Source organism: Opisthocomus hoazin, chromosome 2, assembly GCF_030867145.1.
Source record: "Opisthocomus hoazin isolate bOpiHoa1 chromosome 2, bOpiHoa1.hap1, whole genome shotgun sequence".
Classification (NCBI taxonomy): domain Eukaryota; kingdom Metazoa; phylum Chordata; class Aves; order Opisthocomiformes; family Opisthocomidae; genus Opisthocomus; species Opisthocomus hoazin.
This window is the reverse complement of record NC_134415.1, coordinates 90,647,674-90,672,909: the sequence shown is the minus strand read 5'-3', so window position 1 is coordinate 90,672,909 and position 25,236 is coordinate 90,647,674. Positions and strand designations below refer to the sequence as shown.

The window sequence follows — 25,236 nt, the reverse complement described above, 5'->3', positions numbered from 1 at the left end:
CAGGCATTTGAACAAATTAAACGGGAGGGGGAAGAGGATCTTTGCCCAAAAGCTTGCGGGGCTCATTGACAGGGCTTTAAACTAGAGGTGAAGGGGGAAGGGGAACCTATCAGGCTTGCCAGCGACAGGCTAGGGGAGGATACACAATGGTTAGAGGGATGGGGGGCTAGTAGGAGCCCTCAACCTGTTGCCCAGCAGCAAGTGAGGGACACTGCAGCAATGTGGAAGTCTTGCCGAGGGGAGCTGGAGGCGCCTGAGGTATCAGGTGCCAACAAGAAAATACCCATGAAACATCTCAAGGGAAAAAAGGAGTGCTCTGCTATGAAGGTAACGAGGCCGACAGCTCAGATGAAATGCCTCTATACAAATGCACGCAGCATGGGAAACAAACAGGAGGAGTTGGAAGCAGTCGTGCTGCTGGAAAGCTACGACCTGATTGCCATCACGGAAACTTGGTGGGATGAATCCCACGACTGGAATGTGGCTCTTGATGGCTACAGGCTGTTCAGAAGGGACAGGCAAGGAAGGAGGGGCGGGGGCGTTGCCCTTTACATCAAGAAAACACTACAGAGTGAAGAGCTGTCCCTGAAGAATAGCCACGAGCAGGTCAAAAGCTTATGGGTAAGAATCGGAGAGAGAGGCAACAAAGGGAACCTAGTGGTTGGTGTCTACTACAGGCCGCCAGATCAAGAGGAGCTGATAGACGAAGCGTTCTTCCTCCAACTCCAGGAGGCTTCGCGCTGGCAGGCTCTCGTCCTACTGGGGGACTTCAACCACCCCAACATCTGCTGGAAAAGCAACACGGCAAGCTGTAGGCAATCCAGCAGGTTCCTAGAATGCATTGAAGACAACTTCTTAAGCCAGGTAATAAGCACCCCTACCCGAGGGGATGTGATACTAGACCTGGTAGTCACCAATGCGAGTGAGCTCGTTGGGCATGTCAAGATCGGAGGTAGCCTGGGCTGCAGTGACCATGCACTGGTGGAACTAACGCTACGGAGGGAAATGGGAATAACGAAGAGCATAGTCAGGACCCTAAATTTTAGGAGGGCAAACTTCCAGCTCTTCAAGGAGATAGTCAGAAGGACTCCCTGGGAAACGGTCCTCAGGGACAGGGGAACAGAACAGAGCTGGCAGGTCTTTTAAGGATGTATTCCACAGAGCGCAAGAGCTCTCGATCCCCAAGTGTAAGAAGTCGGGCAGAGAAGGGAAGAGACCGGCATGGCTGAGGCAAGAGATGCTTGTCAAACTAAGGAAGAAGAGGGAACTGCACAGGCAGTGGAAGCAGGGACTGGCTTCCTGGGAAGAGTATAGGAAAGCTGCCCGGTTGTGTAAGGATGGGGTCAGGAAGGCCAAGGCACAGCTGGAGCTGAACTTGGCAAGGGATGTGAAAAATAACAAGAAGGGCTTCTACAGGTATGTCAGCCGGAAAAAGATGGTCAAAGAAAGCGTACCCCCGCTCATGAGAGGAACTGGCGAACTGGCAACAGCAGATGAGGAGAAAGCTGAGGTACTCAACAACTTTTTTGCCTCAGTCTTCACTGGCAACCTCTCTCCTCACCCCTCCCGAGTCGATGAATGGCATGAAGGAGACCAGGAGGGTAAAATCCCTCCAGCTGTAAGTGAAGACCAGGTTCGGGACCTCCTGAAGAACCTAAATGTACAGAAGTCCATGGGACCTGATGAGATGCATCCCAGAGTCCTGAGGGAACTGGCTGATGTAGTTGCCAAGCCACTCTCCATGATATTTGAAAAGTCATGGCAGTCAGGGGAAGTCCCCAGTGACTGGAAAAAGGGAAACATTGTGCCCCTTTTCAAAAAGGGTAGAAAGGAAGACCCTGGGAACTACCGACCTGTCAGCCTCACCTCTGTGCCTGGGAAGATCATGGAACAGATCCTCCTAGAAGATATGCTAATGCACATGGAGGCCAGGGAGGTAATTCGAGACAGCCAGCATGGCTTCACCAAGGGCAAGTCCTGCCTCACCAACCTAGTGGCTTTCTATGATGGTGTAACAACAAGGGTGGACAAGGGAAAACCAATGGATGTCATCTATCTGGATTTTTGTAAAGCCTTTGACACGGTCCCCCACAACATCCTTCTCTCTAAATTGGAGAGCCATGGATTTGATGGGTGGACCGTTCGGTGGATAAGGAATTGGTTGGATGGTCGCAGCCAAAGGGTAGTGGTCAACGGCTCAATGTCCGGATGGAGACCAGTGACGAGTGGAGTCCCTCAGGGGTCCGTACTGGGACCGGTGTTGTCCAATATATTTATCAATGACATGGACTGCGACATCGAGTGTACCCTCAGCAAGTTTGCAGATGACACCAAGCTGAGTGGTACGGTCGAGACACCAGAAGGACGGGATGCCATCCAGAGGGACCTGGACAAGCTGGAGAAGTGAGCCTGTGTGAACCTCATGAGGTTCAACAAGGCCAAGTGCAAGGTCCTACACCTGGGTCGGGGTAATCCCCGGTATCAATACAGGCTGGGGGATGAAAGGATCGAGAGCAGCCCTGCTGAGAGGGACTTGGGGGTACTGACAGACGAAAGGCTGGACATGAGCCGGCAATGTGCGCTGGCAGCTCAGAGGGCCAACCGTGTCCTGGGCTGCATCAAGAGAAGCATGGCCAGCAGGTCGAGAGAGGTGATTCTGCCCCTCTACTCTGCTCTGGTGAGACCTCACCTGGAGTCCTGAGTTCAGCTCTGGAGCCCTCAGCACAAGAAGGACATGGAACTGTTGGAGCGGGTCCAAAGGAGGGCTGCAAAAATGATCCGAGGGCTGGAGCACCTCTCCTATGAGGACAGGCTGAGAGAGTTGGGCTTGTTCAGCCTGGAGAAGAGAAGGCTGCGGGGAGACCTGATTGCAGCCTTTCAGTACTTAAAGGGAGCCTATAGGAGAGATGGGGACAATCTTTTTAGTAGAGACAACAGTGACAGGATGAGGGGTAATGGTTTTAAACTAAAACAGGGTAGGTTTAGGCTAGATATAAGGAAGAAATTCTTTACAATGAGGGTGGTGAAACACTGGAACGGGTTGCCCAGAGAGGTAGAAGCAGGCCCCATCCCTGGAAACATTCAAGACCAGGTTGGATAGGGCTCTGAGCAACCTGATCTAGTTAGTGGTGTCCCTGCTCGCTGCAGTGGGGTTGGACTAGATGACCTCTAGGGGTCCCTTCCAACCCAAAACTTTCTGTGATTCTATGCCGTAGCCCTTGGTCCAGTCCGGTCAGGGCAAGATGTTAAAAACGTTCTCTACACCGCGGCCGGGGAGAATGGCCGAACCTGGAGTCTCTGGCAGAAAGCACCAGGGGAGACTCGAGGTCGACCCCTGGGGTTTTGGAGCCAGGGATACAAAGGATCCGAGGCCCACTATACTCCCACTGAAAAAGAGATTCTGGCAGCATATGAAGGCGTTCGAGCTGCTTCAGAAGTGGTCAGCACTGAAGCACAGCTCCTCCTAGCTCCACGATTGCCGGTCCTGGGCTGGATGTTCAAAGAGAGGGTCCCCTCTACGCATCAAGCCACCGATGCTATGTGGAGTAAGTGGGTCACTCTGATCACCCAGCATGCCCGAATGGGAAACCCCAGTCGCCCAGGAATTCTGGAGGTCATCATGGACTGGCCAGAAGGCAAAGATTTTGGAGCGTCGCCAGAGGAGGAGGTGACACGTGCTGAAGAGGCCCCACTGTATATAACCAGCTGCCAGAAGATAAGAAACAGTATGCCCTGTTCACGGATGGGTCCTGTCGCATTGTGGGGAAGCAGCGGAGGTGGAAGGCTGCTGTATGGAGCCCTACACGACAAGTCGCGGAAACTGCCAAAGGAGAAGGTGAGTCCAGCCAGTTTGCAGAGGTGAAAGCCATCCAGCTGGCTTTAGTCATTGCCAGTCGAGAGAAGTGGCCAGTGCTCTATCTTTACACCGACTCTTGGATGGTTGCCAATGCCTTGTGGGGGTGGCTGCAGCAATGGAAGAAGAACAACTGGCAGCGCAGAGGCAAACCTATCTGGGCTGCCCCATTGTGGCGAGATATTGCTGCCCGGCTGGAGCAGTTGGTTGTAAAAGTCCGTCACGTGGATGCCCACGTCCCTAGGAGTCGGGCCACTGAAGAACATCAAAACAACCACCAGGTAGATCAGGCTGCTAAGATTGAAGTGGCTCAGGTGGATCTGGACTGGCAACATAAGGGTGAACTGTTTATAGCTCGGTGGGCCCATGACACCTCGGGCCACCAAGGAAGAGACGCGACATACAGATGGGCTCGTGACCGAGGGGTGGACTTGACCATGGACACCATCGCACAGGTTATCCATGAATGTGAAACATGCGCTGCAATCAAGCAAGCCAAGCGGGTAAAGCCTCAGTGGTATGGAGGACGATGGCTAAAATATAAATATGGGGAGGCTTGGCAGATTGACTACATCACACTGCCACAAACCCGCCAAGGCAAGTGCGATGTGCTCACAATGGTGGAGGCCACCACCGGATGGCTGGAAACCTACCCTGTGCCCCATGCCACCGCCCGGAATACCATCCTGGGCCTGGAAAAACAAGTCCTGTGGTGACATGGCACTCCGGAAAGAATCGAGTCGGACAACGGGACTCACTTTCATAACAGCCTCATAGACACCTGGGCCAAAGAACATGGTATTGAGTGGGTGTATCACATCCCCTACCATGCACCAGCCTCTGGAAAGATCGAGCGGTACAATGGGCTGCTAAAAACCACTTTGAGGGCAATGGGGGGTGGAACTTTCAAAAACTGGGATACTCATTTAGCAAAGGCCACCTGGTTGGTTAACACCAGGGGATCCACCAACCGGGCTGGTCCTGCTCAGTCAAAACCTCAGCGCCCCGTAGAAGGGTCTAAAGTCCCTGTAGTGCACATGCGGAACATGTTAGGGAAGACAGTTTGGGTTAGTCCTGCCTCGGGCAAAGGCAAGCCCGTCCGGGGGATTGCTTTTGCTCAAGGACCTGGGTGTACCTGGTGGGTGATGCGGAAGGATGGGGAAGTCCGATGTGTACCTCATGGGGATTTAATTTTGGGCGAGAATAGTCCATAAATAAATTGTATAAAGTTAATTGTTAAATAACCCTGTCACTGTCTGTTATCACTGTTATAATTGTTATGTGTTGTACCAGTAGTATCGTAGTAAGAATCATCCAGTTTAAAGAAGGATGGACTTTTTGATGAAAACCTAGCAGAGCACAGTGATGATGGAACTGGACCTGGTTTTCAACAACTGGCACCCAGCAACTTCATCGAGATCGACGTCTCCAACCTGCAGACTGTGGGCACGGGCCGCACCAGATATATCAACCGTGAGCTCCGGATGCAGCAAGTGACCGCCCATCACCACACATTACCTCTCCTGCCACAGAAGACCATTACGACAGATGGAGCCTGAAGTCATGGATTAAATGAACTCAGTGGACACTTTAGAGTGATGATCCATAGACTAAGGGAATGATATCTGGAGACAGGAGAAGTGGTGGTGATCAGCTGGACCATGGGGGACCTGGGCACGACGTAGATGGTATGGAATAAGGGGTGGATAATGTCCTGGGTTTGGCCAGGACAGGGTTAATTTTCACCAGAATCCAGGAAGGGGCACAGCCAGGTGGGCTGACCCAACCCCAACCTGGCCAAACAGAGCCTGGTATTCCATACCATGTGCCGTCACGCTGGGTTCCGGTGGGGGAAGGTGGCGTGGTGGGAGCTCTCTCGCAGCTCTGGAGGGCACAGCGGCGGTGCAGTCCGAGAGAGTGGTTCTGTTCTGCTGGTTTGTTTTGTGTATTCCCCTTTTCTGTATCATTGTTGTTCCTGTTCCCTCTGTTTGCTGTTCTGTTAAACTGCCCTTATCCCGACCCACCAGTTTCTGCCTGTTTCTTTCCATTCTCCTCCGCACCCCGACGGGGGGAGGGGCGGCCACATGGTGCTTTTGTTGCCGGCGGCAGCCAAAACCAGAACAATCATCAACACCACAACTCTGTACCAAGCTCCTAGATCAGAATACAGATAAATTTGATCTAGCCATCTTGTTCCTCATGTTCTCATTCATATGGAATGCACCCACGAGTGCTGAGGGAGCTGGCGGATGTCATTGCTGAGCCACTCTCCATCATCTTTGAGAGGTCCTGGAGGACAGGAGAGGTGCCCGAGGACTGGAGAAAGGCCAATGTCACTCCAATCTTCAAAAAGGGCAAGAAGGAGGACCCAGGGAACTACAGGCCGGTCAGCCTCACCTCCATCCCGGGAAAGGTGATGGAGCAGCTTATCCTGGAGGCCATCATCAAGCAAGTGGAAGAAAAGAAGGTTATCAGGAGTAGTCAGCATGGATTCACCAAGGGGAAATCATGCCTGACCAATCTGATAGCTTTCTATGATGACATGACTGGCTGGGTAGACGAAGGGAGAGCTGTGGATGTTATCTACCTTGACTTCAGCAAGGCTTTCGACACAGTCTCCCATGATATCCTCCTGGGGAAGCTGAGGAAGTGTGGGCTGGATGAGTGGTCGGTGAAGTGGATAGAGAACTGGCTGAATGGCAGAACTCAGAGGGTTGTCATCAGCGGCGCTGAGTCTAGTTGGAGGCTGGTGACAAGTGGTGTCCCTCAGGGGTCAGTACTGGGCCCAGTCTTGTTTAACTTCTTCATCAACGACCTGGATGAAGAGTTAGAATGTACCCTCAGCAAGTTTGCTGACGACACCAAACTGGGAGGTGTGGTAGATACACCGGAAGGCTGTGCTGCCGTTCAGCGTGACCTGGATAGGCTGGAAAGCTGGGCAGAGAGGAACCTGATGAGGTTCAACAAGGGCAAGTGCAGGGTCCTGCACCTGGGGAGGAACAACCTCATGCACCAGTACAGGCTTGGGGTGGACCTGCTGGAGAGCAGCTTTGTGGAGAGGGACCTGGGTGTCCTGGTGGACGACAGGTTAACTATGAGCCAGCAGTGTGCCCTGGCTGCCAAGAAAGCCAATGGGATCCTGGGGTGCATCAAGAAGAGTGTGGCCAGCAGGACAAGGGAGGTTCTCCTTCCCCTCTACACTGCCCTGGTGAGGCCTCATCTGGAGTACTGTGTCCAGTTCTGGGCTCCTCAGTTCAAGAAGGATGAAGAGCTACTGGAGAGAGTCCAGCGGAGGGCTACAAGGATGGTGAGGGGACTGGAGCATCTCCACTACGAGGAGAGGTTGAGGGAACTGGGCTTGTTCAGCCTGAAGAAGAGAAGGCTGCGAGGGGACCTTATAAATGCCTACAAATATCTGAAGGGTGGGTGTCAGGAGGATGGGGCCAAGCTCTTTTCAGTGGTGCCCAGTGACAGGACAAGGGGCAATGGGCACAAACTGAGGCACAGGAAGTTCCGTCTGAACATGAGGAGGAACTTCTTCTCTCTGAGGGTGACGGAGCCCTGGAACAGGCTGCCCAGGGAGGTTGTGGATTCTCCTTCTCTGGAGATATTCAAGACCCGCCTGGACAAGGTCCTGTGCAGCCTACTGTAGGTGACCCTGCTTCGGCAGGACGGTTGGACTAGATGACCCACAGAGGTCCCTTCCAACCCCTACTATTCTGTGATTCTGTGATTCTGTCTCTTAGGATTCAGGGGCTCTGCCATGAACTATGCTGTCTTGCAATTTGTGGCGCTGGATTACCCTCCAGTACCCATGCTCTGTTGCTGCTTAGGGGCTTGTCACCGCTGCATGCGAGTTGAGAAAATCCTTCTTGCCTATCCTGAAAAGAATAGAGAGCATTTCATCCTGGTGTATTTATTCCTGGAAAGCAGAGGCTTGCATACAGTGGACATTCAGCATTTTTTTGACTCCTTCGATAAAGACATTTTCTTTCTCACTGTACTGGTCTGTCCCTGATCTGAGGAATTGATTTATGTATAATAGCTTTATTTTCATATTGCAGTTCACACACCATATAGAGTTTGAAATAGTCTAACCCACTGATCTGTAAAATACTTCTGGTTTTTGTGGATCTCCTGTAGATCTTTCACAAGTGATTTTGTCAGTATTAGAGAGCACCAGTGTATTTGTTTTTTAAATGAATGTGTTCACCTCAGGTACCACAAAGCAAGTGTATAAACCTGTATATTCATGAGACTATTTTTTAAGCTTCTATATCTGATGGCCTAGCTGCCATAATTATACCCAGATCTCAAAATATTTTTGGTGTCCCTAGTATCAGGATGGGTGCATGCCCTTTAGTGTGAATGTGTCTAGGAGAACTGTGCTTTTTGCCTTGCATGCTTATGTCTTGGGGTGCTGCGTATCTGAGATGCCTCAGTATCTCTCCTTTAAGGTACTGATCCTGAATTCAAGAGCTTTCAATGAGCATATTTATGGTCTAGATGTAACTGGTGGAGACTTTTCAAGTTTGAGCTTAGAGTTGTGTCTGTGTCTTGCAGAACCATGGATACTGCAAGAAATTTGCTGTTGGAACAAATATTTCTTGGTGCTCTTAACTCCCCTGGGAAAAGAAAGCTAACAGCAGTTTCAAATGTTGTTCTGTTTTCTTGTGATATTTAAACACAAGCAATTAGTTGCAGCTCATGACTACCATACCTAAGAAGTCAACAATCTGAAGTATATACATGGACAAATCTGCTTCTCCCTCAAACAGTAAGGTTTCAGTTTTGAAAGTGAAAACTGACTGAAGATTACAAACCCTTGGAGTTAGTATTGGAGGAGTCTTTAGTTTTTCTGATTATGCTGTTTTTGTAACTGAATAGTAAATAGCTCCTTTATTGGAGAAGGAAAACAGCAGAAAGAAATGATCTAGGCCTACTAGTCAGATTTTGAATCCTTATGTTCAATTAGTGATTATCTGCAAGGTATGGAGATAAATGAAAAAGGCAACAAAATTAAATACAGATTCATGAAGAGGAAAAATATTTTTTGAAAGAGATACAGTAGATCTCACTTGTCTGAGCTTCAGTCAAATGACTTTTGAAGTGTCAAAAGCAGAAAGATGGCAGTTCAAGAATGAGGAAGAGCATAGAATACTGGATATGGGGATACAGTGGCTGATGTTTTGTGTTTCAGTTTCCATTGAAGTTTTGGTAAGCATCTTACAGCTTACTTTCAGGACTACATTTTAGTTTTGTGATGCTAAAGAGCGGAATTGTGCTGGTAATACAAAATTGGGAGGCATCGTCTGTTCTTTTCTGTTTTCTTCCCAGGTCAGTATGACTGCATTGTCAGTGTTCTTCACATTCAGCAGCAATCAGTTAGCACAGGAGGACACTCCAAGTAGGCACGATAAGCATTTTCTTATCCTTACAGCTGCCGTGTCTGGCTTTGCTATGTTCACTTGGCTCATCACTGCATGCTTTAGTAGCTTGGACATTGACAGACAGGAGGTACCTTAGCTTACTATTGTGCATTGCATTCTTAAAATACAGTTGTATATATTTGAAAAGTAGTTCATGCTCATCTGGAGTAGTACACAAGAAATTTGAGGAAGTGAGAGCTGAAATAATTGCAAGTAGGTAGTAACACGAAGCTTTTAAAGGTCAGAGTATTAAAGTTACTGCACTCCTTTTGTGCCATTCATTAGCTGACCACAGGCAATATACTTCATGACCTGCAGGAAATAAATATATACAGTCTTGTGTTTCTTCAGTTTGCATGGAAAAAGAAAACTACAGAGGTGATGAGAAGCATTAGAGTAGCATTTGAGTGGTACTTATGTGGAGCAAACAGTTCATGGTACTACACATTCTACTCCCTTTCACTTTTGTTGTGTGTTTGTAAAAGGCAGTGTCTGGCAATGGATCTGAGTTTATAACAAGAAAATAGAGAAGACAGCAGTTTCCAAAGAACATCTGTTTATATCATATCAATTTGTGTGTCTCACTCTCCTTGCCTTCTTGTCAGATAATAGTATTGCCACAATAAGGTGATTTATTCCTTCAAATCAAGAAAAACCCCTGTCTTTCAGGATACTGACTATTTACTTCTGTGTGATGTGTGTATCTCTGGCATTCCAAATAAATTAAGAGAATTGTCTGCTTTTCCCAGTGTCTGAAAAGTTACATAGGATTTTGGCAAGAAACATCTTTTCATGTACTTTTTAGAAAAGGAATAAAGATTTTGGCAGTTCATGTTTTTGCACTAACTCTTTGGCAAGAATAGTTATCTGAGATTTTTCCCGTAGCAGTCTAGTTAACTTGAAGTCTTAGACAAATTTTAGACATTCAGATAGAGAAAGAAATCATGGATGTATCTCTTCCCGTGCTTTTTAGTTGCTCTTGCCTAGGTTGTAATCTTCTAGGGAGGGAGAAAATACCACAGATCAATTTTATGTATTATCTTACTAAATTGAGAATAATGAAAATTTTTCAGAACTGTTTGAATGTAACAGTATTTGTACAAGATTGATTTGAAAATTGAGAAGTAAAGCAGGTAGAGACTATACAAAACCAGAGAAGGGGCCTGTCTAGTGCGAGGAGAGTAACTGTTTGAGGCTTGCATCTAGTCTTATTGCTTTGCAAGTGATGCCCAAATGAGTTGTACCGGGTAGGGTGCAGTTTCTGCAAGAGAACAAGTAACTGTCGCTTGTCTTCAGCTGAGCTGGTTAGTTACATACTGAGGTTATGGAAGAATACTGAAGTGAATTAGAGGGTTAACTCTGAAGGCTTTTAAGAAAGCAAAGGGCAGAATTTTGGCTTTACGACTGGTGAATTTCTTGGTAGTGTAATTACTAGTCATATTCGGTTCATAAATTATGAATTGGATGTATATGAAACATCTGTGGCCAGTTCTTAATTTTCGTGCTGTTTTAGAGGAAATTCCAGTTGCTTATTTCAAAAAAATGCATTAATCATTGTCGATCCGAGTTGCATGTTTTACAAGTATTAGCATACAGGAGATAAAACTAGGGAACATGGAAGCAGTGCACATGTCCTGCAGGGCAATTATCATGAAAGTCACTGCTTGTTAGTTGCTATTAGTTTTGTTCAAAGAAGAAATCAGATAAATCTGCTCATGTTGTTCTACTGATTTGATGCAGTAGTTTAGGAGTCTTAAGACAACATTTTCCTGAAAAGAAATAATTCTGCTTTCGTTGTTTTGTGCTGGCACAAGCACCTGAGTCTACACACTGAACATATTTGGGGAGCTGGTAGGAATTAAAACTTTTTTCTTGCTGATTAAGGATTAGCTCTGGTCAAGGATTTTCTCAAAGCCCTAACTGCCCTTACTCCTTAAATGTTAGTTACAGGATGATAAAGAGCAAACATTAGGAAAACAGCTGTGCAGAGTACAAGTGAAGCTTCTTAAAACTGTCACTACCATCAATAATGCTGAAAAAAAGGAAGGAAATACTGCAATCTTTATGGGAGTTTGTTTTAGACTTTTTTTATTGATGAAGGTGTAATTCAGTGTTTTGGACTACTGCAACCCATGGGAATGGTATAAGCTATTTTCCTCACTGGAAGCACTGGGTAAAATCCTTTTTAGCTTCTGGTTCTTGTTCTTTAAAGTATGTTAAAAAACTTGCACTGTAGAGAGAGATTGAAAAAGCTGTTACTTCTGGGTTTGTGTAAATCTGTGCAAAGCTGTTCTTTCCACCATGGAGTTGCATGTGGAACAATAAAACAATGAAGAAATTACCATACCCTTAAACTGGAGGAGACAGAAAGACAGGGCAGTGAGTTGGATTCACCTCTAGCCTGTGTATCTGGGTCTGTTCTGGGAACTGGCAGTTGTCTTGTGGTTTTTTTCCCCAGAGTGATGGAAACTGTAAGCAATAAAGAGGTTGTGATGTCTGCCTATTCAAGAAACTAGAATTATGGATTTAAATTATCTATATACTGTGCTGTTTTTGCCAGCTACTTCTCAGGCTTTCTGTTTTGAAATCATGGTGCCACCTGAGAGCAAGAGAGAGGCAGTGGAGTCATTGAATTCGTAGTACTACCTGAAGGATCTGAGTCAGAACTGTTGTTTTGAGAGGAAGGGTGGGTTGTATGCCATTTGAAGAGCTGAATATCTGATCATCAGCTAACACCAGAAAAAAACCTCAAGAGCTAGAAATGCTTTTCTTTTAAATGACAGCCGAGACTTCTGTGGGCTAAAGGTCTGTGGATTAGACTCCAGGGTCAATTTTCTGGGCTGGATCAGTGTACTGGGACCTGGTTTGACATCTGTTTTTGTGTATATGCATGTATATGTACAGGAGGATGTTCATGTCATCTTCAGCACAAGATTAGTTGTGGTATATGTCTTCCCTTCAGTCCATTTAATCTCAAGCATCCAACTCTAAACCAGTCCAGAGAAGTCAGTGGAACCTAGTTTGAATAAGTAGTTACAGTGTCAGGCTTGTTAGAGAGTACGGCATCTCTCTGTATCTTCCCATATATGATGATACCAAATGGAAGATCCCCAATTTATTTTCATTCGCTTGTGATCCATCTAATTATTCAAGCTGTGAATGGCTCTGGTTGTTAGCGCATACCTGCCTTCTTCACTGGGGAGAATCTTAAGCCAAGGAAAGGATTCTTACATCATGTGCATAGTTGACATGGAAGACCTCCTTCACTGATTTTCTGATGTCATCCCTTTTCTTGACTGTAGCCTTCCCTTTCTTTTGAAATTTCAGTTGGTGCTAACAGAACTGTAGCCATCCATTACCACCTTTGAATAAAGTTTTGCCCTGTTTTCTTGAATCAGACCCTTTGATGGTTCCTGTGAAAACAGCTGCTCTGCTAGATCAGTTGGTTATTGCCAGGTACTGGAGGAGTGGGTAGTGGGGTTATGCCAACCAAAGGGGAGCCCTGTCTGTGTGGGAATGTGCTCCACGTGAACTTAAAGTGGTAGAGTGATTTCACTGAGAAGTGTTGTCGCTCCTGAACCTGGCTGTTCAGATGGAGCACGGTCATCACTCAAGCTGCCTCTGCTGCTGCAGAAGTTGACTTTGTGGAGGGCATCCTTGCAGCCTGTCTTGTGTGCAGCTCCTAAAGGCTCATCTCCAGACAGCTGGAGTGTATCAAGGTTGTTGCTTGAACTCTTCTCTTGTGTGGATGTGTTTGAGGAAAGTCACTCAAATAGAGGTTTTGCTAGTTACTGGAGTAGTTTGGGAGGTGCAGCTTACCTGTGTGACCACTCTGTCACTTTCCCTGCCTCTTAGTCCCTTGAGCCGAGCAAGGAATGGAAATGGCAGTCCCAGGCACATTCCAATGTGTTTAAGTAAACTTGCCCTTATCCAGATACTTACAGGGGTGAGAATCTGATATGAAGAGCTGGAGAAACATGTAGATGTGGACGGTACACGTGAAATCCCAATTAATAGTAAAGAATGCCTTCTTTCAGTATGAAACATATTTTAACATGACTTTGATATTGTAGGGCTAGTTTTAGCAAAGAAGGTTGCTCAGTATCACTTTTGAAAGTAGAAAAGCATCCTCCAGTGGGTGCATTGCTACTGCAATATTCACGTAAGGGTTCTGGTAAAGATTGAAAAGGATAGAATGTATTGTCTGAATATTACCCATGGCTACATATTTTCCACAGCTTAAATCACAGGTATAATACTTACTGATTTTTACTGTACAAATTGAGGTGATTCCGTTTTTTGGAGCATTCTTGACTGTGTAAGCTGCTGCTGAAGTAAAATGCTGTTTCAGTCTCACAGAGAAGCAAAACTTTGCTGCTGTGCTCTGAATACAGTACTTGACTTGATTAACAAGCATGTCCTGACTAGGGAGATAAATAACTTAACGAGGCCCAGGGCTGGGGGTAAAATTCTTTCTTTTTATGGTTGTAAGCAGAGCACAACAATTATTCATTAAGCAAAGCAGAATGAATTTGATTTTCTTTGTACAGTGGCAGTGCTGTATAGTCTGGAGACATCCAGACAAGGAAATCTGTCATACTGACAAATACTTTTGAAGGGCGTGGTAGACATAAGTGCTTAATATAGTTCATATTATGGCTTGGAAGTGGCTGAGCTATATATACCAGATAAAAATAGTACTATTTAATGCTGAAATTAGTGCCACTATGTTATAGTGCAAACTTCTCTGCTGGTTTTATGCGATGTGTTTGCATCCGTACATGCCACTCTTAAAGCACAGTCTTGGTAGTAACAGTTTACCAAAATACCAAATATTTTTTTGTTAGGTGGTGGATTTTGAGAATTTGCCAATGTGTTGATTATATCTAATTTATTTTTGTTTTGTTTAACTACTACTGAACCTCATATTTTCAAAATTAAATTTTGCTTGCTTCAGTTTGTCCTTATTGATCTGGACATGAATTGAAGTGGTGTTGGTTGGGCTTGCTTAGGTTCTGCAAGTGCTTTTATAGTTCTTCCTCAATCCAATTTTCTGGTATTAAGGACTACATAGTATTTCTGTGAAGTTCCTAATTATGTGGGAGAATTCCAGCCAGGTTCCATCATAATGGGCCTGTGGTCTTCAGTACCCTCACTTGTGCGGATCGGATGGTGATACTGCCCAGATGGAGGCTTTTTAGCATGCTGACTACCTATAAGGCCTGTCTTTCCTGCCCAATGAAACTTGAGATCTTCTGATCTGGTTGTTACAGGTCTCCATGGTCACTTGTCATGGCTTGCTTTATGAATCAGTGTCTCTCTTCTGAGGCTGTTGGTTTCTTCATTAGAAGAACAGCTGGTGAGAGTCCTGTTGATAATTCTTGAGTCATGCTTCTCAGATGACCAATTGCTTAGTTACATCTCTCCGCTTACTTCTCCTTCCTCACCACTTTCTTCTTCCCTCTTCTGTTCAACTTAACACTTTGAGACTTTCAGGATATGTTGTCCTGGCTTGGTAGCTAACTTTGAAATGTCCTTCACTTGCCAAAACTTGCATTAATCTTGTTGCTTGCTGCGGTCTCCTGAAGAGGACGCTAGTAAAAGTAGATAGGCCACATCCAAAATGAGATTCACATCAAGTTTTTAACAGGTAAACCTAGTGTTTCTAGTATTAAACAGGATTTATGACTTCGTACAGGAATTCCCTAAATATAAACTTACCTTACTGGCAGAAGCTGTTTGGCAGGTTCATGATGGCGAGGCCAGCTCTACGAAATTTGGACAAGCAGCTGGATAAAACTGAATGGCAGTTTATATGACTTATTACTGCCCTGGTCAGATAAATTAACTACCACTTAGGTTTTTTGGTTTGTTTAGGCTGGTTTTATCTTTGGCTTTGCTGTATTACTGCTAGCATCCTTAAGCATGTCATCTATGACAAATCAATAACTGAAATCATGGTACGACTGGTTACATGAGTATTTGGGCAGAGGGAGACTTTGTACTGGTTTATTTCAAGATTCTTTGAAGCAGACTCCTTTGTTCTGATCTGATTATTTCTAGTGCATTCATCAAAATTGCCAAATGGTACTGTGCTTCTTTCATGCTTCTGCTGTAGTTCACACTTCCTTGATTTCTCTGCCATGATCTGTGGTGCTTTTTTTGCTGCTGTTAGGAGAGTGTCATGTTGGGTATTACAGTAAAAAAGACAATATTCCAGCTGAGTTCAAGGTTGCAGTAGGGAGCACTAGATGCTGCAGGAGCACTAGACACTGCAGAAGCATCTTCTGCTGCAGCAGGAAAGTAGAGTATGTAACTTATTTTAAGGTACTGATGTATTGAGACTGCCTTTAAAACCAAAATAGGTTTTAATGCAACAGGTTACAAAAATTGCATATTTCTTGTCTGTTATGTCTTTGACTGGGTACCTTTGGTCTGTGTTTTGTCAGTGCTATAACCTGGCAGTGGTATTGTGACTGTGAATAACCACATTAAACAGTTTTCTGATTCAGTTTAACGCTGACATTTTGTTATTGAGAGGGTTGATTTTGGACACTGCCAAATACGAGATTTTTAAGTGTGTTCTTAATAGTATCACTAGCTAACTCAGTACAGATACCTAGCATAGACAGGGCAGTGCTGAATGTAACTTACACTGAAGAGAGGGTTAAACCTAGTTTTGTTGCCTTGTCCCTTAATGTGACTGACTTGCCTTTCCTGAAGAATTAATGTTCAGTTTTTGTACTAATACATAAAGCCAGAGACAACTTGCTCAAAGTCCGATTTTTATTATTTGAGTTGCATTATATCCCAGATATAGCAAGTTCATTAAGATTTTTACCTTTGCATATAAAAAATTAAAGCAAAATTTTAGTGTTTGCATGTTTAAATGACTTGAACTGCTTTATTCTGTTTTTTATCCAGGTATGTGGGGGATTCTATAGCAGAAGAGCTTTATTGTCCAGAGGGCTCTGATTTTCCTTACTGGAGCAAACCTTGTCAGAATTGAACCGATACTGTCAAAATTGTTTTAGTTACAGCTGATGTTAATAAAAAGGGGAACCGTGACTTTTGCTAAATGGCCTTGACAGTATGAGCTATGTAAAATGCTTTCACACTGGCAAACATGGTTTCATTCTGTGATGAAACAGCTGGGTCTGCAGATGAGGGGATAGCAACAGATGGTTTTCTGCCTCATATCAGCGAGGCCTTGGACTTCCCATAGTGTCCTTATGAATGAATCCATGAAATAGTCTTCTTATCCAGGCAGTATAAGAAGGTAGCTTAACTGTGGGCCTCAAAAGCTCGTGCTTAGTAGTACGAAGTCCAGATGTCAGTTGGCTGCTTGTGGCATCCGCTCAAGGCTTGACACTGGAGCCAATACTCTTTACCTTCTTTATGAGTGAACTGAATGAGGGGACAGGGTGTATCCTCGGCATGTTTGCAAGTAACAACAAATTGGTGGGAGCAGTCCGTACAGGGGAGGTCAGGGCAATTGATGAGGCGGACCTCAGCAGCCTGGAGGAATGGGCTGACACGTAGTTCAGCTAAGGGGAGTACAAAGCCCTGTGTGGAGGGGTAGTACCCCAGGCGCTGGTAGAGGCTGAGGGCTGGGGAGCAGCTCTGTGGACCCTGACCCAGCTGCGCTGCTGAACAGCCAGCCAGCTGTTCAGCTATACCCATAGCTGTGCGAGCAAGAGTGTGGCCAACAGGTTGAGGGAGATTAATGTCTTTATCGAGAACCTGTGGGACTTCATCTAGGTACTGGTGGGGGAAAATCCAGACTCGGGTTTCCTACAGAGGTTGTGGACTCTCTGTCCTTCAGGATACTCACAGCTCCTTCGGACACTTCTCCAAACAACTCTTTCTAATGGCTCTGCTTTGAGCAGGGTGTCAGATAATCAAAATTGCTGTCTGTTACTATGAGCTTTCTGCCTCTTATGCCCATGAAGAAGCAAACAGCAAAATTGATCACCTTGATATGATAGGCTGCAACCTGATGTAGTGTAGGAATTAGTTTATAATCCATTAAACTACCCCAAGCTTGAGAGCGGAGATCCAAGGGGGATGTGGTTTGGATGTTGACATGAGAACTTTACTAGCTACTCCACCTGAATGAGTGTGGGTCCCCTGGATCTGACTGAAATGAACGGAAGCCTTCTGTACTTTGGCAGGTGGTGGTTGTTCCATCACTTTCATGAGTTTTATTTTGAAATCACTGTCTGTAGGTATTCATGAGGCAAGTAGGAAAACAACTTTTTGGGTCGTGAGTAGTTGGTATATAAATGGTGTCTTTAAATGTATAGTTCATATTCCTTTCAGGACCATGTAAAAAGTGGTATCCTGAATATACCCGTATTGGCAAGGTGGCAAGAGAAAGAAAGTGTAAAACTGTTCCTGAAAGTAGAGAAGTTAAAGGCTAATACTTTCAAATTTACTTGCTTTAGAAGCTGAACTGTAGAGGTGAATGTCTAAAAAATTAGTTTTCGGTCCCTGAATTAAGAATTTCTGAAAGAAAAGTAACGTGTATGTTCCGAGATATGCTCTTCAGGCTTCTATATTTGGAAAATATGAATGTTAAATTAATCGTGTGGTGATACCGTAGAGGGGAGTGACAGTCATAACATTTTTATATGATCAGAGAATGGTTGTATATGGAGTTTTATGCTCCAGTGGTTAATGAAACAATAAATTTTAAGGAAAAAATGCATGCTTTGAGAACATATAATTCATATTAAGGAGATAGTTGTAATCATTAAGAAGGATAGTCTATTAGTGAGGAGTATAAAACTAAAAAAAATTACATTTTTTCCCTGAATTTTGAGTGGTTTTTTTCCTTTTCCTAAACAGACTTTGCTGGAATATGCAGAAAAGTGGAAAACATCGGAAGACCCTCTGCCCCTGTTGGAGGTGTATACGGTGGCTATACGAAGTTATGTTAAAGCACGACCTTATCTTACCTCCGAGTGTGAAAATGTAGCCTTTGTGCTTGAACGTTTAGCACTGTGAGTATGTTTTTCAGTTGCTAAAACCAAGCTGTGTGGTACTAACTTTTCACTGCCTAAATACTTTCCCAGTCTGGTTCACAACGTATCCCTGGCTTGAAACACTTTGCTACTATTGATCTGCATGCAGTCTGAAAGTGCATCAGTTTATACGGGCTCTTAAAGGGCTGGACTTCAATGGTAAATCCTTTTTTTTTTTCCTTTTAAATCAGTGTCTTTTAGAGGTTTTGCTTTGCTTTTACAGTTTCTGTAAGAGTGTCCACAACCACCTTTTCTTTATATGGTCAGAGCAAGCAAACTGTTTTGTGACTTTGGCATTAAACAAAGAACTGTTTGGATACTAGAATAAAGAATTGTTGATTATACATTTTAAAAGCCAAAAATTTACTTGAATAATATTCCCATTTGACTTCCAGAAGCTGTATTGAACTTCTGCTGTGTCTGCCTCTTGATTTACCTGAAAATAAATGGGAAGAATTTCAGGCTTTCGTACAGGTGAGCTTGATTTATGAAATGAAGAATGGTTTGGAAACCTAGGGATATTAAGTATGTAGCATGTCTGAAGACTTGTTTCCTGGTGGCTGATAAAGATCAAGGCCTTCAGCTTGGAATCCTGTGTTCTGTGCAGTAATTGCTGTCAGTCATCATTTGTCTGTCATAGTTCATGTAGCAGCTGTGGAGAAAAAAAAATATTTGCAGATACTTGAAAGAAAACTCATGTTTTAAAATATATTTGTCTGTTAACACTGTTAGAAGTGAAATAACATCGTATAAGTCATTCTTTACTATTTATGGTTGTACATTTGAGACTTATGAAAGATATGTCGATGCTGCAGTATTGTTAGATCTCCCACAGCGCACTAGCTGGTTAAGGATTAGAGCTTTGCTTTAAAGGAGGGTATTGAAACAAGTTCTGTTCCTCAGTATTTATCAGAAATACGTAGTGGGAGGTCCTGCCGACAGTTAAAAAAAAAAAGGGGGGGGGGGGGGAATGGGGGGGGGAAGAGTTAGGGAGAGGGAAGGAATAATAGTGAAAAAGACCAGATACAGTTACCTCAGGATTCTCAGCCTGAATAAGATAGGAAGATGCAAGGCTGACTTTCAGAGTGAATTATGACTAGCAACTGCCTGATGTAAATCAGCTCTGAAGAGGTGTGTTTGGTGCTGGGAGGTTCTACAGCCTTCAGAGCAGGTGGGAAAGTAAAAAATCGAGAAAGAGAGGAACCTCTTCTTTTTTTAAGGACCAGTATTAGTTATGCGTTGCTACTTAAGCCACAGACTTTTGCAGGTATTTAGTTTGCTCCCAAGCAGACATCTCACGGAATTTATTCTAGTATCTAAATGCAATAGAAGCTATTTTAATTGATTTTAAGACTCCAGCATGCCTTCATCGTATTTGCATAGCACCATGCAGGGAGGTCTTGCAGCTTAAGACTTCCACCTTTACAAAAATATTTTTTTCAGTGTCTCCAGTGCATAAAAATTGAGCTGTTGAAGAGTTTGAAAAAAATAAGAGTTTAGGCAGCTGGTGCAAGACCTATATGTGGACTGGAGAATTTGCTCATCCATTTTTAAGAGAGAGGCCTGTTTCAAAAATTAGTTTCAGAAATTTAAGAAGTAGCCCTGTTAATAAATCTGAAGGCAAGTTTGGAGCACTAAATCGTTTTGGTTTCTCAGCCTGAATGTTGGGTGAGGCAGAAGTAAACCTATATAAGCTGAGTTAAGATCTTGTTATACATTTAACTCTTTATATGGTAAGGGGTTTTTTTTCTTACATAGAGTATAAAAGAGTATAAAAGACATATTCTTAATATTTTTATTTGACAGTAATTTGTTTTGTAAAATATTTTCTTCAGGTGGCTCATAAAAACTTGATGGAAAATGGCAGCCGTGAGCTGCACATTTTAACTACACTTACACAAGAGAAGGGAGTGTGGAAGAACCCAGTGTTGTGTGGTATTCTTTCCCAGGAACAGTTGGATCCAGATAAAGGTAAAATTTATAATGATGATTGGGATAAAATATGCCTCATTTTTATAGTACAATGGAATAATACTAGGATACATGGAAGTCTTTTGTTGGATACAGTTAAAGTGACAATTTGTAAGCTGTATAGATAAATATACGTGTAGCATTGTCTGAATTATTAAGACATTATGTTTCGAGAAATATACAAAGAATTTAATGTTGGTATTTTGCATAAAACGTAATCATACCTGATGATGTCTTGCCAGTTTCTTTGTAAGCTGTGTGAAGGGAGATTACATACAGGCTATTTTACAATGGAGTCAGTTCAGTACTGGTATACAAAAATTATTTGACATAAACCAAAAAATAATAAATACATTTTTTTTAATGAGAATGGCATTTACTGAGTTGTGAAATGCAGAGAGGACCACTACCAAAGACTCATTTAGACCAGAGTTCTGAGAATGGCTAATAGCAGTTGCATAGGGAAGAGTCTGTGATCAGCAGAGGCTTACAACAGTATTTACCTGATGTGTTATTTCCATTGTTAATGATTTGCGATTCAGAAGTGGTATGCTTGTGTTAAGAAGTCTTAGCTGTTGTTCTGATTCTTTGCCCAATTGGTTTTAGAATCTGTATGAACCGTCACACCTATGCGTCTGTGACAGTTACGCAGTTCTCGCATCAAGTTAAGTAGTTCCTCTTACTGTCTGCCTCCTTTTGGTCTGATGGCTGCTTGTTGTGTGTTAGACACTCTATTGATTAAAAGGTAAACTATTCTCACATCTTTCAATGAATGCATTGTAAAACATGATTCTTAGGCTGCTGTCATCTCCCACCTTCTCTCTTCTGTAGTGTCTATTCCATACTATCTTCTGGCTTTACTGTCCCATTCCTCATATGAGGGACCGAAGGTTTATTCAGCAGTCAACATGTAGATGTAGTGATTTTTCTGCTTCATTCTGCATTCCTTTTGTAACATTTCCTAATATTAGACATGCTTCTTGACTGAGCATTGAACCGGTGTTTTCTTAGAACTGTCTGGTTTAGTGTGTTTCTTGCTTGAGGTGTAGTACCTATTTCAGTGTTAAGATTTTCCCCTAACAGACAGCGTGTTTTTCTGTATGTACAATTAGGATTGCATTGTTTCACCATGAAAATCACTTTTGGGGTATTATCAACATTTTAATTTTGTCTGTTATGCCACATTATGGAGTGCAGTCCTCTTCAGTCTTTTACTTTTGGCATGTTTTTACTACCCTGCTTTTATGGGCATGTTTTGTCACCTTCTTCTCTACCCTCTTGGCCAAATATTTATAAAAATCCTGGATAGCAGAGGTCCTGGTACAGACCCTCAGGGAAGCCACGGAGAGTTTGTTTTCTTTTTTCCTTTTTTCTTTTAACTGATAATTTATCTATATAAGGATCTTCTTTTTACTACCAAGATAGTAAAGATTGGTACCTTTAGGGATTTTGAGGAACTTCTTTTGAAGCCTTTAGAAAATTAATTGGATCTCCTTTATTCATATTTTCAAAACTGCCTTCGACGAGTCCAGTAAATGTATAATGTGTTTTATGATTTTTTTTTTATAAAAGTCATGCTTGCTCTTCCACAAGATTTGCGTTTTGCCACTTCTATTACTAATTTTTTATGCTTCTAACACAGATTTTGGATTGGTATTCAGGTTTCAGATTCCCCCAGAGTACTCTCTTACTAGCTTCATATCAACCATCTTCTAGTCTTCTTAACAGTAAGGTACTTATAAGAAAGAGGTTTAATTAGCATTTTACTTGCCTTACATTTGAGGATTTTTAAGAACTCCCTCATGAATCTGGTTTTGATAACTGTTTGTCTTATCAGTATTTTCCTGCAAAGTTTTTAACAAGTATTTCAGGACTGGTTTTGCTCCTGCATGTTGTTTGCTCAAGGATGCTTCTGCTTTGGACTTGGCTGACTGCTGTTACAGTTGTTACTTGTATCAGTGGCAAGATTGGCATACTACATATCCGTATTTTTGTTGCTCAGTTGACAAGCTGTTCTCAAGCTGTTGTCATCCTCTGTAATACTGCATTGTTTTGTGTCATCTTCTTGCTAATTTGAAGGATTTTTCAGTAATACCAAAACTCCATTACCCAGAGAACTGGCTTTCTTGTCTGTAATCCAGCGCTCCTACTTGCTACCACTAAACTGTCTCAGCGGTCTTCAACCTTAACTCTAGTATAACAGTCTTTGGAATATTTGTAAACTTAGCTTACAGGATTTTGGTTTTGTTCTTAATACTGCATTTACTATTTGCTATTTCAGAAGTTCCCAAGTATTTAAGCAGTCAGCTTGTTACACAGGAATGGTATCATTTGGCAGATTTGATCAGCTCGGTCTTTGAGTAATGGTTACTGTAAACGTTTATCTGTTGGAGACGAAACAACTAGTTGAGACCGGAGATGTTTTTCCTAATATCCTCTTAAGCTTCTGTTGCCTGTATTTGTTTCAGTTGTTTCTTCATGGGTTTTTTTGTTTTATTTCAGTCTGGGTAGTCTCAATTATGACCTACTCAGAATAATTATAACCTATTCAGAATCTTTGACATAACTGGATATCTGCTGAACTTTAGGTCAGATTATCTGTTCTTGAAGGCTTCTGTTGTTGACTCCTGAAGGTCAGTTTGCCTCTTTGCATCTCCTGTAGAAAGCACAGCTAGGTGTCTGTTTCATCTCAGAGACAGATCCTTTTGAGTTCCTCTATTTTCAAATTGTACAAACTGGGTACATAGTGTGAGAGACAAGTTCATTTTCTCTGACCACACAGCACAGCTGGTTTGTTCTGATTACAGTCAAGCAAATGCAGATTTGTCTGAACTGGACTATTGTCTTGCTCTGCTAGTTTTGGGAATGGACTGTGGCATGGGTTCCACCTAAATATGAGTGGGTAGTACTCGCTTCCTAAGATGTTAGGGAGACTGTTCTCAGAGTCCCATGTCATTAAGTAATGGCCTTACTCCTGACAGCATGCCTGTCGCCAATGTATTTGCTGGTGGGTATTACTGCATTAGTATAAGATGTTCGTACAGTACCATGATATAAAGTAGTAAAATCTGTCTTGAACTGTACTGCAGGAATGACATGCATACAGTAGATAGAGTTGTGTTTGTGTGCACGTATAAAAGGGTTTCACATTGGAAATACTCTCTGGCCCCTTGATTTGTCACCTGCTTGGGGGAAAAACATTGGCATTGCCCTGGATTTTTAGCCCATCTCTGACCACAAATGTTGGAAAACCTGAAAAGAGAATCTCCTTTTAGGAACTGTTGTAGTGCTGATATCCCACTTGAGTTGTTTCTGAAGAGAATTAATCTCTTTCCACCTGCAATTGGAACATCAGCATTGTCATTTGGGGGGGTTCTTGTTCCAACAGTGTTAGTCTGTTTTGCATGGAGGATTAGCCTGGAAATAGAAATTTGGATTCCTAATGAGCTGAGGAATATATTTTTTTCTTATTCCTGACTGATGACTCCAGAGAGAACTTATATGCAAAAACTGAACTGTCAGCAAGGTCTTTAGGGGGCCCACAAATGACACCCAAATGGCCATCTAGAGTTGATAGCACTACTCATGGCTGCCATCTGAGAGATTTGCTGAGAGAAACTGCTTTTGAGTTTCCTGAATCTGTTTGGTATGGTGTCATGGACCAATCTGCCCAGGCAGTATTCCAGTCCCTCGGAGCAGTTCCATGCCAAAAAGAAAGATCCTTCACCCAGTTCTGCTTATCTTGTTTCTTGCTTGTGTCCCTTGTTATGTCTTTACCCAACAGGATGCACAACAATTATGGATCTAGGCCTCCAACTTCTTGATTCAAATTCTGGTTCCTCAACAGTATTATGTCAAAAGCGTGCTCGGGAGCTGTAAACTACTTGTTTGCTCATGTGAATTTTCGTCATTTTCCACCTAAACCTGTCTCCTGTGCCTTTGAAGAATGACTGTCAAATTTTGGATTTTGTCTGTGCAGCATCGTGGACATTTTAGACTTGAGACATCACCCAAAGTTACATGATCACATCGGGTCATGAGGATAGCACCCAGTTTCCTTCAGTCTCAAATAGTGGGAACAACTAGTCTCGGTACCAAAGGGGAAAGAAATGTGCAAAGATGTTCTAGACATGTGAAAATAAAAAGAGTCCACATCATTAAATTCAAGAAGGCAGTATTAGCTATGATCACTGACTAGTTTGAAAGTAGATGGTTCACCTGCTTTAGCACTCGTAAGCTGTTTTCATATTGCTATCAGACATTGCATTGCATTTGAGTGTTGACTGGACCTGCTACTACAGGTTTCAGCTGCATGACTACTTTTTTCCTTGAGATGGCATATGATGAACAGGAAGCACTTGTATTTGGAGAGAGGAATTTTCCATGTTTCACTGCTTTATTAATTGGTTAGTGAAGGAAACGTGGGTAAGATAGTCTTCATTCTTCACATGATAGTGGGTCTTTTGTCTTACTGGCCTCCTCCTGACCTACCAGATGGCTTAATTTGAGATCAGGACTGCTTTTAATCTTGAATTGAACCTGATTTGAATTCATGATAACCAGAATTTGTGTTTCTTGAAGCTGTGTGGCTAATCTGTTTGGCCTTATTGCTCAGCATACAAAAAACTGTGAGTTAAAGTATGCCTAAGTGTTTTGGATTATGTGATAGCCTATACAATGTTAAAACACTCTGCTACTGCACTTCCATCTCAGTTTCTGTCAGTGTGGCTTGTGCTCTTCAGCATGAACCTGTTTTTCCATCCTTGAGGTTGTCATTTTCTTGTAGTAATGGTGAAAACCTTCAAGGCTGTCATTGGTATCTCCTCAGCTGGTACTGAGGATGAGTGGAGGAACTGTCTAGAGGAAAAGGATCTGAGATAACCCTACAAAAAGACAGGCTGCTGCTGCTTTTTTTTTTATCTGATTCTGTTCATTCTTGGCATCCAGGTTTAAATCT

General features: G+C 43.2%; 1 protein-coding gene across 1 annotated transcript in view; it reads left to right on the top strand.

Moving 5' to 3' along the window:
• Positions 1 to 25,236, top strand: part of ZNF292 (zinc finger protein 292) — a 71,993-nt gene that overhangs the window by 24,549 nt on the left and 22,208 nt on the right. The window contains exons 2-4 of the mRNA XM_075414406.1: positions 18,133 to 18,287; positions 18,704 to 18,782; positions 20,144 to 20,279. Coding sequence (XP_075270521.1) covers positions 18,133 to 18,287; positions 18,704 to 18,782; positions 20,144 to 20,279 — 370 coding nt within the window. The remainder of the gene's footprint in view (positions 1 to 18,132; positions 18,288 to 18,703; positions 18,783 to 20,143; positions 20,280 to 25,236) is intronic.